The 11,838-nt window shown below is 31.5% G+C and overlaps 1 protein-coding gene across 3 annotated transcripts; it reads left to right on the top strand.

Annotated features, from left to right (window-relative positions):
- The first annotated feature begins 4,347 nt into the window (after window positions 1-4,347).
- Window positions 4,348-10,457, top strand: LOC100783124 (ARM REPEAT PROTEIN INTERACTING WITH ABF2). 3 transcript variants are annotated; one of them, XR_001386754.3, is made up of 20 exons: window positions 4,348-4,820; window positions 4,892-5,088; window positions 5,780-5,952; window positions 6,035-6,155; window positions 6,231-6,305; window positions 6,406-6,500; window positions 6,601-6,676; window positions 6,767-6,874; window positions 7,432-7,560; window positions 7,672-7,740; window positions 7,879-7,965; window positions 8,070-8,193; window positions 8,287-8,429; window positions 8,676-8,739; window positions 8,830-8,906; window positions 9,127-9,191; window positions 9,278-9,395; window positions 9,500-9,624; window positions 9,768-9,913; window positions 10,017-10,457. XR_001386754.3 is itself a non-coding variant. In XM_006604373.4 (19 exons), the coding sequence occupies exons 1-19, from the start codon at window positions 4,613-4,615 to the stop codon at window positions 9,853-9,855; spliced, it is 2,142 nt and encodes a 713-aa protein (XP_006604436.1). In that variant the 5' UTR covers window positions 4,348-4,612; the 3' UTR covers window positions 9,856-9,991. The 3 variants fall into 3 exon arrangements, 2 of the variants coding, with proteins under 2 accessions (XP_006604436.1, XP_003553462.2); XM_006604373.4 differs by lacking the exon at window positions 10,017-10,457 and having other exon boundaries at window positions 9,768-9,991; XM_003553414.5 differs by lacking the exon at window positions 10,017-10,457 and having other exon boundaries at window positions 4,351-4,820; window positions 7,879-7,938; window positions 9,768-9,991.
- The last annotated feature ends 1,381 nt before the right edge of the window (window positions 10,458-11,838 follow it).

The following is an 11,838-nucleotide window of genomic DNA, read 5'->3' as shown; positions in this document are numbered from 1 at the left end:
AAGCTTCTTTACCCTCGGCGACAAGTGACAACTATCTTGACAGCTTGGCTAATGGCTACTATGCACACTACTTACATTATGCTCTGTGTTATTAATTATTATTTTAACTATACCAAAAGGACAAATACCACCATGACTACTGACCACCTGGATAAACATGGAGTTATTTTCTCTTAATCAGAGATCTAAAATTTAAGTTCTGGTAAGTGGTCACATTAAATACTTGGGAAAGGATAAATACTACCGGATCTTCCATTTTTCAATTTAAAAAGTATTCACATTTTATCTCACCAAAAATATAAATGTAACTTGTGATTTATCATTTGCAAGATTGTTTAGACCAAATCATTTAGGTTTAGTATTATGATACAATTAGGTTCATACCAATATGTCAATACTAATAAAAAGAAAAACAAACATCTGTGATGATATAATACAGGTACACATCTTACTATTGTCGTATTTTATTTCATGTTGCAAACTATTTTGAAGAAAAAAAGCTTTTCAAATATACCTCACTTTACTTCAAACTTATTTTTAACTAAAGCTCATTTATTCAAAATTTTGAACCAAAGATTAACTTAATGTTGGTTTGATCTTTGCCTATTTATTTGGGGCGGGGGAAACCCTGCCTTTATCCTTGTTTGATTGTTTCAAAGGCCCATTTAATTCCGCTTCACGTATTTGGTGATATTATTTCTTTAGGTCATCAGCTGGGCCTGGAATTTATACATATTTTATTGAGTGCTGCTAGGTGCATCCAGCATTATTGTTGATGCACTCAGTACTATCCACGGAAAGACAGAAATACCCCTTATGGATTAAGTTGATCCGTAAGTTAATTTTTAAGACTTACGGATCAACTTGATCCGTAAGTATTTTATGGATTAAATTGATTTTTAAGACTTACGGATCAACTTGATCCGTAAGGGGATAAATTAATAGGGACAGTTTTGCCATTTTCAAAGAATGTTGGGTGCACCAGCAATAATGCTTGGTGCACCTAGCAACACTCTATTTTATTTATTAGATCAACCACTCCTTCAAATTGTTAAATTCAAGCAGGGCAATTACAAAGCACACCCTTATTTTCACTTTTACACTCCTTTTCACTATTTTTTGTCCAAAAATACCCCTTTTCAAACACTTAATTTCCATATATTTTTCCACTGAATAAAGGTTAAAATAGATATTTGGTCCTTTATGTTTTATTTTTTGTTAACTTTAGTCGTTTATGTTATAGAAACTTCATTTTAGTCCTTAACATTTTCAAAAACTTTAAATTAGTCTTTATCGACGATTGTTAATCGTGACGTAACCAAAATAGATACACATTTTTTAAAATGATCATTTTTATCTTTAATGTTTTTTTTTAGAAAGGTCCAATTTGGTTCCTCATTTTTATCAAAATTAAAAACATAAAGGTTAAAGTGACGGAACACAAAAAAATGGCGACCAAATGCAAAATTAAAAAAATTAGGAAATAAAAAATATATTTAAGCTTTTCATTTAATGAGTGGAAAAGGTTAAAGCCTGTATACCAGAGCAAGCATACACATACGCTTGATGAGAAAGATCTTCCATTGCTATATATTAATTTCCATTTGGTTGACATTGTCAGTGGACAATTGTGTCAAAATCCAAATAAAAAAATGTCAAACTTTCACTTTTAATGATTTTAAGAAAAATATACATTTGATGAAAAGATCGAAACAAATAGCAATGATACTAAGCACTTGACATTATTTGGAAATCCAAAGACTTTTGTATAGACATGTAAAATATATCATTTTCAATCCTAGGAAAAAAAAGGAAACTAATACTCAATTTCAAGTAGCAAACAAAAATTCATACAAGTTTACGTATGTAATTTGAGAGTTTTATCTTCGATGATTATAAAAATAAAAACCGCATATAGTATGAACCACAAAAAGCTAAAGTGTAACACAAGATGGTTTACTTAAGGAAGGGTTAGGCTGGAAGAATAAACTATTTCTTTCTTAAGTGTCTTGCAATGCCAAAGGTAGGAAAAAAATGAGTAAAAAATATATGGCATGAAAGAAATATTTGAAGTTACAATAAAGCAAACTAGGTGATATTACCGAAAATTGTTTTCCCTGTGCTTTGGTTTCCCCTTCCTTTTAAAATTGTATGTCATAGAAAATGTGTAATATTATACTGACACAGTATCTGTTATTATTGTACATACATAATGAGTTGTTATTTATACATGCACAGTGTGTGCTTTTACAATTTTAGTTGTTATTGTTAATTAATAGTTATCAATCCTTTAAAATATAGAACAAACGCCAAGTAATGGCTCAGGGTTTCATTTTATGTGCAGGCAGTATGAGTGGAACAAGTTCTGGTAATGAACCTCCAAATGGCAGTGGCAGTGGCAGTGGTAGCTCTTTAATTACAACCAAACTTTCCTTTTAGGCTCCGTTCGGTACAGATGAAAGTGAAAGTGGGTTAAATGGAGATGAAAGTTTATTTTACATGGTGTTCGGTTGGACTGAAAGTTGAGCTGAAGGTTGTTAAACTTATGTGGGATCAATCATTTCACTTTCATCTCAAAAATGACGAGGAAGGCAATGAAAGAGCACATTAATGTTCTGATATTTGTAACTTTTCGAAACAACTCTTGATCGGGATCGTGAGTCTCGTGGAATGATTTTCCAATAGGGGTGTGCGGTGAGTTGGTGACCAGTCGGTGGCCGCAAATCTGGTCGAGGATGGATCTGCGTGTAAGACTAGTGGCGCACGTAGAAGAGATTGTAGGACTTTGGGGAAGAAGACAAATAATTAATTAGTTTTTTAAGTCCCAAATGATTTTATTTAGTTTTTTTTAAAACTATTATTATTTAAATCAATTATATGCCTATTTAATTAAAAAAAAAGGTTTTGAAGTAAAAAAATAAGAAACTAAATTCTTTTGAGTTGGGTAAAATAGGAATTACATAAAATATTAAAATTTTGTTTGGGTATGGAGAAATTAGTTGGTAGTGAAAGTTAAAAAATTAATTTATTAAAATATAAATATTCGATAAAATTAGTTAACATTAACCTAAAAAATATAAAAAAAATAAAAAAATAAAAAAATTATAATTTATTTAAAAAAATAATTAAAAATTAAATAAATATATTGAGAATAAAAATAAAATATAAAAAAATTAGAAGTTAACGTTTAAAAAATATTACATCAACTAATAAAAAAACTTATTAATCCGGTGAAACAAATTTTTCAACTATTAAAAAAACTAAAAATTAACTAAAATATATTGTGGATTATAGTTTATTTATTTAACAAATTTAATTTAATTTTTTTATCTCGAACAATCTCTCTTCTTACTTTTTTCATTTTTCAGAGTTTCATTCGTGCGTTAAAGCAACGGGCAAACATGTACCTTTTAAAGGAAATCTAGCACACATTGAGGACGTACGTATGAGGGGGGTTATAACCCACTCAAACCCATGGTTCTCGTGGTAGACTTTACTTGAATGTCTCTATGCACCATGGTAGGTTGTTTTACTAGTCAAACTTACGGGGAAGAGCAACAAATGTAAAATAAATGAAAATAACATTTTAATATAAACAAAATTAAATTAAAATTTATCTCCTAGTATTTCATAATCCATAATTTTGATCCTTTATTTTTATTTTTTTTTCAATTTTGGTTCTTCTATTTCAAGAAAATTATAATTTTGATTCAATTATCAATTTTGTACATATTTTTTCCTTTATTTTTTTATACTTTAATTAATTAAATTATTTTTCATGAAATCTTAAGTAAATATATTAGATGTAAGATTCAATTAGATGACGATAAAACATGAAAAATTAAAAATTTGAATAAAAAACAAAACAAGAGAACTAAAGTCATAAATTGTAATTCAACCAGTAAAAAATATTAATAAAATACAAAACAATAGTAAATTAATACTATAATCTTAAGAATAATATAAAATTATATAACTACAGTACTAATATAATTTACAGTACTAATATAATTGTTTAATACCAAATGTTAATCAGAACCCTAGGAATAATGATTAAATAACTTAAAAGTAAAAATAAGTTTAATGTAAAGAAAAATAAACTAATAATGAACATAACCAATGCTAATAAAATATAAAAATAATAACAACATAATATTATAATGTTAATAAAAAATAAAAAATATTACCATAATAATATAAAATCTAAAATAGTAATAAAAATAATAAAAACTAAAGACAATAAAAAAAATTATACATAACATTAATTGTAATAGTAATAATATTATGATTTAAAAAATAAAAACTCTAAATTATTAATAAAATAAAAATATGTATAACAGTATGGAACGGTATAAGCTATCAAATGTAGTATAAGATCAAATTAAATTGCATATTTCATTTCATGGACCGCGCATGAGAGAAACCGGCGGGAACGAAAAAAGGTTTTACCGCCAAATTCAAATGAAAAAAGTTGGCCAAAACTCAACCCAAAAGGAAAGATAAAACTTTTCATAAGAGAGACGTCTCAAACATTCTGATTCCTGATCTCACTCAAACCAAGCCTCTCAAGGACTGATTAATTTATTTTGTTTTCGTTTCACCGCGACGCTCCATGGAAAACCCTCACTATGCTGTTAGAAAAAGCTTGAAGCGCAAGCTCGAAGCAGATTTAATCCACACTTCCAAACAACTTCACCCAAAGATCTCTGCAAAGATTCTCCGACACGTCTCTCTCCTCAACTCCGCTCACCCATCCTCTGTCTCTGATTGTACTGCCATTAAGAGTGCTATTGATGCCCTATCTCTACTCGCTGAAAACGGTACTTTTTCATTTGCTAACTGAAAATTTCTCTTCACCCTTTGGTTGACATCTCTTCTTGCCTTTTGTTAGAGGATCTTGTGGATACTCTACTGAAATGCGGTGTCGTCCCCGCTCTGGTGAGGCATCTTCGATTGACAGACAACGCACGGAGAGATGACGGTGATGAGGCAGACTCTGTGAAAGATGACAGTGATGGCGTTACCAAACATTTTCAGTTTGAGGTCATCAAAGGATGCGCGGTCATCCTTGAGCTTCTTGCCATTGAAGTAACTAAGTTTTGCTATTTCCTTTCTCTCTAACTATTTTAATTATATGAAATTGTAACTATAGTGTTGGCTTTAGATTTATCGATCAAAAGGTTTCAGTTCAAGCCAGATGAATTATCCATTGATAGATAGTCGTGCATGTGTGTAGGTGTGGAAACTTACCTGCAAATTAGATAATTCTAAACTACAATGTTTTAGACCCTAAATGAATATTAGTAAATAATAATTTAGAATGACTTGTCAATCAAGATCAACGTTTAGTTTTCAACTGGTGGCTATTGAATATATAAGGGGCGAAGGAATTGGAATTGCTCATTTGTTGTGCTTGTGCCCTATTGTTCTTGACAAGTTCAAAGCACCCAAGGTTCCTCTGAATTGTGTTTATTATTCACCTGCTCAAGGAGCAGCTGCCATCACAGTCTTTAACAGATGCATGTTGTAAAGAATGTGGCTGTATGGGGTTAACTGCTCAATCATACTACATACACATAATAACAATGTTGAATTTCTATGTGCATTCCATTTGATCTTCTTTAGCAGTATATCAGTGTGGTCCTTGTTTCCAGGAAAATGATTATGTTTTTTTTATAGTTTTAATGCATTTCTCTTTTTCTTTGTTTCAGACTATTTTATAAATCATGAAGCATCTTAACTCTGATTTTATTTTTGCTTTATCTTTATCATGAAACAGAAAGAGTATCAGCAACTCGTTGTGGATGCTGGAGCCTTGCCCTGTCTTGTTGATTGGTTAAGGATGCAAAAGATCAGTACTATTGCTCAACCACTTATTGACCTTCTAAAGAGAGTAGCTGATGCAATAACCAGCCTAGCCCATGAAAATACTGGCATTAAGACCCTAGTCAGGTTTTTCTCTTTTTTCCATACCTTAAAAAATATATATTCTACAGCTGTATTCTTTACTCTTATATACAAATGGTATATTCAGGATGGAAGGTGGTATAGCTCCTCTTGTTGAATTGCTTGAATTCAATGACATAAAGGTACAGAGAGCAGCTGCACGGGCCTTGCGAACTCTTGCATTTAACAATGATGCTAATAAAAATCAGGTAGTTGACTTTTTGCAGTAAATCGTTGTGATAGATTCTGTTGATATGGTTGTTTACAAGAATAAAATATTGCAGATTGTTGAATGCAATGCGTTACCCACTCTTGTACTAATGCTCCAATCAGAGGATCCTAAAGTACATTATGAGGCAGTAAGATGCTTATATGACTTTACACAATCCAATGTTTTTATAGATTGCTGCTTGCAGAGTTCTAAACTACTTGCACTAGCTGAATTAGCACTTTTTGTAGGTTGGTGTGATTGGAAATCTGGTCCACTCTTCGCCAAATATTAAGAAAGAAGTTCTTCTAGCTGGTGCTTTACAACCTGTCATTTCTTCACTTAGGTAACATTATACTTCGGTCTTGGCTTTTCCTGTAAGCAATCCATATTATTATTTTGTAATTTAGTACTTTTCCCCCTAAGTTTCAAAATTTCAATGACAGTTCCTCCTGTCCGGAGAGCCAAAGAGAAGCAGCTCTTTTAATTGGTCAGTTTGCCACAACAGATTCAGATTGCAAGGTGATTTAGTTGTGTTTCAAACTTGTAATATGATCAATCTGTCATATATGAAATCCTCTTATTGAATTCTATATTTTGTGGTTTGTGTAGGTTCATATTGGCCAAAGAGGGGCTATTCCACCATTAGTTGATATGCTTAAGTCTCCAGATGTTGAGCTTCAGGAAATGTCAGCTTTTGCACTTGGGAGGTTGGCACAGGTGATTAGTCTCAATGTGTTATGTTTTTTTTCTATTAATTGTACCATCTTTCATTTTTTTTATTTCATTATTGTGATCTTATTGCTCCTAGATTGATGGTGATTGTGTGTGTAAAACTGTGGTGTATTGTTTATCATGAATCTCTTTAATTTTGGGTTTCTCGTTTTGATTTTTGATTATTCATGTGTAGTATAAATTATTTAGTTTCCATTATAATAATATTTTTAAAATAACACTCACTATAACATTTTTAGAGTTATATGCTACACACCACTGTTTTAAAATTGATAATGTGTGTTTATAATGTAGCACATGCAATCTTATATGGCATTGCCCACTTAAGAATTTCTTTAAAGTTACACTAAGTATTTTTGGCTGAACTTGGGGTTTCCTTTCTTAAACCTAACTCTTAATGGGTGGATTTTCTTAATTTATATATTAATGGCATCAAATGATGCAGAAAAGCTCCTTGTTTCTGTAATTTTATGTGTTTTTTTTTTAACTCTTACCATTTTCTAGTATAACCTTTTTTTGTGCACATATAATTCAAATGTCAGGACTCACATAATCAAGCTGGTATTGCTCAAAGTGGAGGTATAGAGCCTCTGCTCAAACTTCTTGGCTCAAAGAAGGTTCCTGTCCAACAAAATGCTGTTTTTGCTCTCTATAGTCTTGTTGATAATGAGGTGAAGTTTCCTTGATCTTTACTTGGGCAACATTATGTTGTCCTTTTGGAAATCATTGATGTGCAGTGATAATGTGATATGCTTCCACTGATGTAACAACTTGTATGATAGAACAATGTTGCAGACATTATTAAGAAGGATGGTTTTCAAAAACTGAAGGCTGGAAATTTCAGAAATCAAGTATGTTCATTTACTCTTTGCATTTTACTTAATTGCATTCCTTCTCAATTTTTAGTTGTTATTAATGTTCACTAACAGAACTCCTTTCTCTCACCATTTATTAAATGGGTTTCCTTGTGATTGTCGTTTAACTCGCAGCAAACTGGAGTGTGTGTAACAAAGACATTAAAAAGATTAGAGGAAAAGACTCAAGGGCGAGTGAGTTTTCTCGCAAATTCTATGCGGGTGATTTAGTTTAGTCATAGATGAGAATTATAATCTATTTAAACTATTTTTAATATATTTTTACGTTATTAGATATGATTTTTATATCTATTCCACTTTGGCAGGTGTTGAAACACCTAATACATCTTATACGCTTGGCGGAAGAAGCAGTTCAAAGACGTGTAGCTATTGCTCTTGCTTATTTATGTTCTCCTCATGATCGTAAAACTATATTCATTGACAATAATGGTAAATAATTGATCTCTGCATGTTTGTAATTTCTCACCCAGTGTACTTCGAATGTATTTTCAAATTTCAATTAATGTGGTGCTAAATATTCAGGATTAAAATTGCTGCTGGATATTCTTAAATCTTCAAATGTAAAGCAGAAGAGTGATGCTTCAATGGCGCTTCACCAATTGGCTGCCAAAGCCAGTTCTTCTTTCTCTCTTTTTGACATCGCTCCTCCATCACCAACTCCCCAGGTATTTTTGCTCTTTATGTGTGAGGTTACCACGTTCGTTTATTTTGATTTTTCCCCCTTATTTGTTGAACAATGTGTACTATGTTATCATAATTGAATTATTTAAATTGGAATAGTAATTATTGTCTTAGCAATTGAATTTCTGATATTTTGCTGTGTCTATGTTAAGGGGATGAAAATAGGAAGCTGAGATTATTTTTTTCACAATTTTTGTTCACGGTATATTTGTTGATTGCATTTGCTGTAGATGTACTTGGGCGAGGAATATGTAAACAATCCTAAACTTTCTGATGTCACATTCCTGGTTGAAGGTGAAGTATCTGCTGTTAAAAATTTTGGTTAGTTTGTACACATACTCATTTTGATATCTGTACTAATTTACTGTGTTTTCCTTTCTTCAGGTAGAAGTTTCTATGCTCATAGAGATTGTTTAGTTTCTTCGGATATCTTTCGTGCAATGTTTGATGGCAGTTATAGGGTAAGCATTAATTGTTTTGTAACTTGTTTTCAAGTCCTCTTTTCTTTTATTTATTCTGACATGGTCTACCAATCAGAATTCTTAATCCTTTCTTTCTCAACAGTTTATTGTATCGAACACTTAACAATCACTTTTCAATTCAAATGGGACTAAAGGATCTCTGGAACTTGAGCTGTTAATCTTAAATATCCATATTAATGTCTTGAAATTCATGGTGCAGGAAAGGGAAGCCAAAAATATAGTGATTCCGAACATTAAATGGGATGTCTTTGAATTGATGATGAGGTGCATCTTCTGCTATCCCTTTCTGGTGTTTTTGCAATCTCACAATAAGCCTTGTGTATGATTTGATTTTCTGTTGGCACTTCTAGATTTATATACACTGGAACAGTAGATGTCAATTTGGATATTGCTCAGGACCTGCTCAGAGCAGCAGATCAGTATCTTCTGGACGGCCTTAAGCGTATATGCGAATATGCTATTGCTCAGGTAGACTCAATTGTGTTTCACGGTTTTTATTTGTTCTGCTTTTGTAGAAAGTTTTTTTTTAATGGCTTAATTTAATCACATGGCTCATCTACTTATTCTTATAGGAAATTTCTGAGGAAAATGTTTCACTACTGTACAAGATGTCAGAGGATTTCAATGCTACTTCATTAAAACATTCATGTATACTGTTTATGCTGGAGAAATTTGATAAACTGAGATCTGAACCATGGTATGCACATTTTTTACAACCTGAAGAGTACTTTCATAGTTTACTGTTTTTCTGGTGGGCTGCTGGTGTACTAAGAGCATTCAATTGATGAAATCCAACCTTTCATTCGTCACTATATGTTCTTCCATCTTTTCAACATGCAGGTATTGTCCTCTGGTTCGTCACATTTTACCAGACATATGCATGTTCTTCTCAACTTTACTTGTCAAGTCTCATCCAGCTGACTCATGAGAATCCCTAGATTTTAGCCATGACAGGAAGAAAGTTGAAAATGTACAAAGATGTAAATGTATGTTAGATATAGAAATCGCAGATCATTATTTTTTAGCATGTAGTGGGTTTCTTTGACTAATGATATTATTCTTGTTCGATTCGCTGACTTTTTCGTTCAGATCGGCGGTTTCGTCACCAATTTTGGCGATGGCCTCCGATTTACGATTGTGGGTGTGGTTCTAGTTTGGAGGTTGTTGATTTTGTTGTTCTTGTGGTTGGGGTTGGTTGATTTGGTTTTTTTGTTGCATGGGCCATCGAAGGGGAGGGGGAGGGAGGAGCGGCGTGAGGAGAGAAAAAGAGCTTATCTGAGATGAGAAAGAGACGTGGGGGTAAGAGAAAGAAAAGGAAACAGGCTGATTCTTTTGCACATCCTATCGTTCCACATCACCACTATTCAGGCATCAATTTCGAAGGTTTGCTATATAAAAATTATAACGATTGTTGTTGTAAAATTAGACCAAGTAGTTGTGTGTGTTTATTTTTAATATTTAAAAATTATAAAATTGGATATTTGAAATCCAATAAATTTACCCATTGGTCATTATATTACCATTTTTTTCATTCCCCTTCCTTTGTGATTGTCATTCTTTCATTCTCATTTTCAATCAAAATTTTTTAAACCTAGTTTTAGTTTAACTTTTTTTTCTTTAACGTCTAATGGATCCAAATCAGTTTTATTGTAATTATTTGTAAAATAATTAATTTTTTCTGTCAACCTAAAATTTTCAAAATTCTTTTTTTTCCCTTCATGCTACCATCATGAATGAGTTTCATGTAAAATTGTCAATCGTCTTCAATCCAAAATCTTCAAAGCTTTCAAACTTTTTTCTTCAATTTCACCAAACACCTCCAATGTGTTTTGTATGCCATTCAATACTTCTAGTGATACATAATCTCATTCTACCAGTGAAGTTGACACATAATTTTCATAATCTTTAATTCAAATTGGGTTAGGAAATATTACACTAGATCGAGGAGCACAAAATTCAAAAAAAGAAAACAAAGTTAAATTTTATAAATGAAGAGGATATACACTAGATGGCTTTATATCTCAATCAATTTAATTGTTAGTAATGGTCAAGCAAGAGGTTGATTTTGGTTGAGAGTCACATAAAATTATAATCAATTATGAGGCAATATACAAGAAAGGGGGTCGACTAAACTTAAACCTAGATGACAAAATAAATTATGTTTTGTAAAAGTTTAAGAGCCATTACAAGCAAGTTATTGATTTAAAAAAAAAGTGGTTATAGGAGAATGATGTCATGATTCATGCATATGTCATTTGAAAGGAAGATAAACAAAATTTTATTTTTAAGCATGCATGATGACTGTTGAAAGATTAACCTAAATGATTAGATTAACTTAAAGAAAGTAGTTCCAAAAGAACAAAGATTTTTGTTAATAATAATAGGGATTACTCATTGTCATTTAATCTGGAGGTGTCAATTGATGTTTCAAAAAGTGACACACCATCACAAATCTTGTGTCCAATGGGAGAAAAGGCAACCAAGAGGAAGATCATGTGAAAAGGAGGTGCAACGTCTGCACTGATTATGGACTTTTTAGGCATGAAATTTGTAATTAGGAAAAGAAGTGTTGCCACCTTTAATGTTAACAAAGGCAAAGGAGGCAAAGAACATAACAGTGTAATGTTTGAAGAAATATGCAAAAATTATGAAATCACTTGTAATTATGTTTTTTGCAAATTTAGTAATTAGTTATAATGTTGTAAGTTAGTTTTAATTAGTCACTATGTTGTAAAAATATTTGAATTAGTTATTATATTGTAAGTTAGTTTTGATTACAAGTATGTTGTAACAGTCTAGTAACTAGTTGAATGTTGAATTTGATTTTAATTAGTTTTCAAATTGTGCCCTTCAAAACAATTATTATTTTTTAATTATATAATTAGCTGTTACAAAAGTAGCCGTTGTGAAA

This window comes from Glycine max, chromosome 19, assembly GCF_000004515.6.
Source record: "Glycine max cultivar Williams 82 chromosome 19, Glycine_max_v4.0, whole genome shotgun sequence".
In the NCBI taxonomy this organism is placed as follows: domain Eukaryota; kingdom Viridiplantae; phylum Streptophyta; class Magnoliopsida; order Fabales; family Fabaceae; genus Glycine; species Glycine max.
Note: the sequence above shows the minus strand (reverse complement) of the source record. Positions and strands in the feature narration are given on the sequence as shown.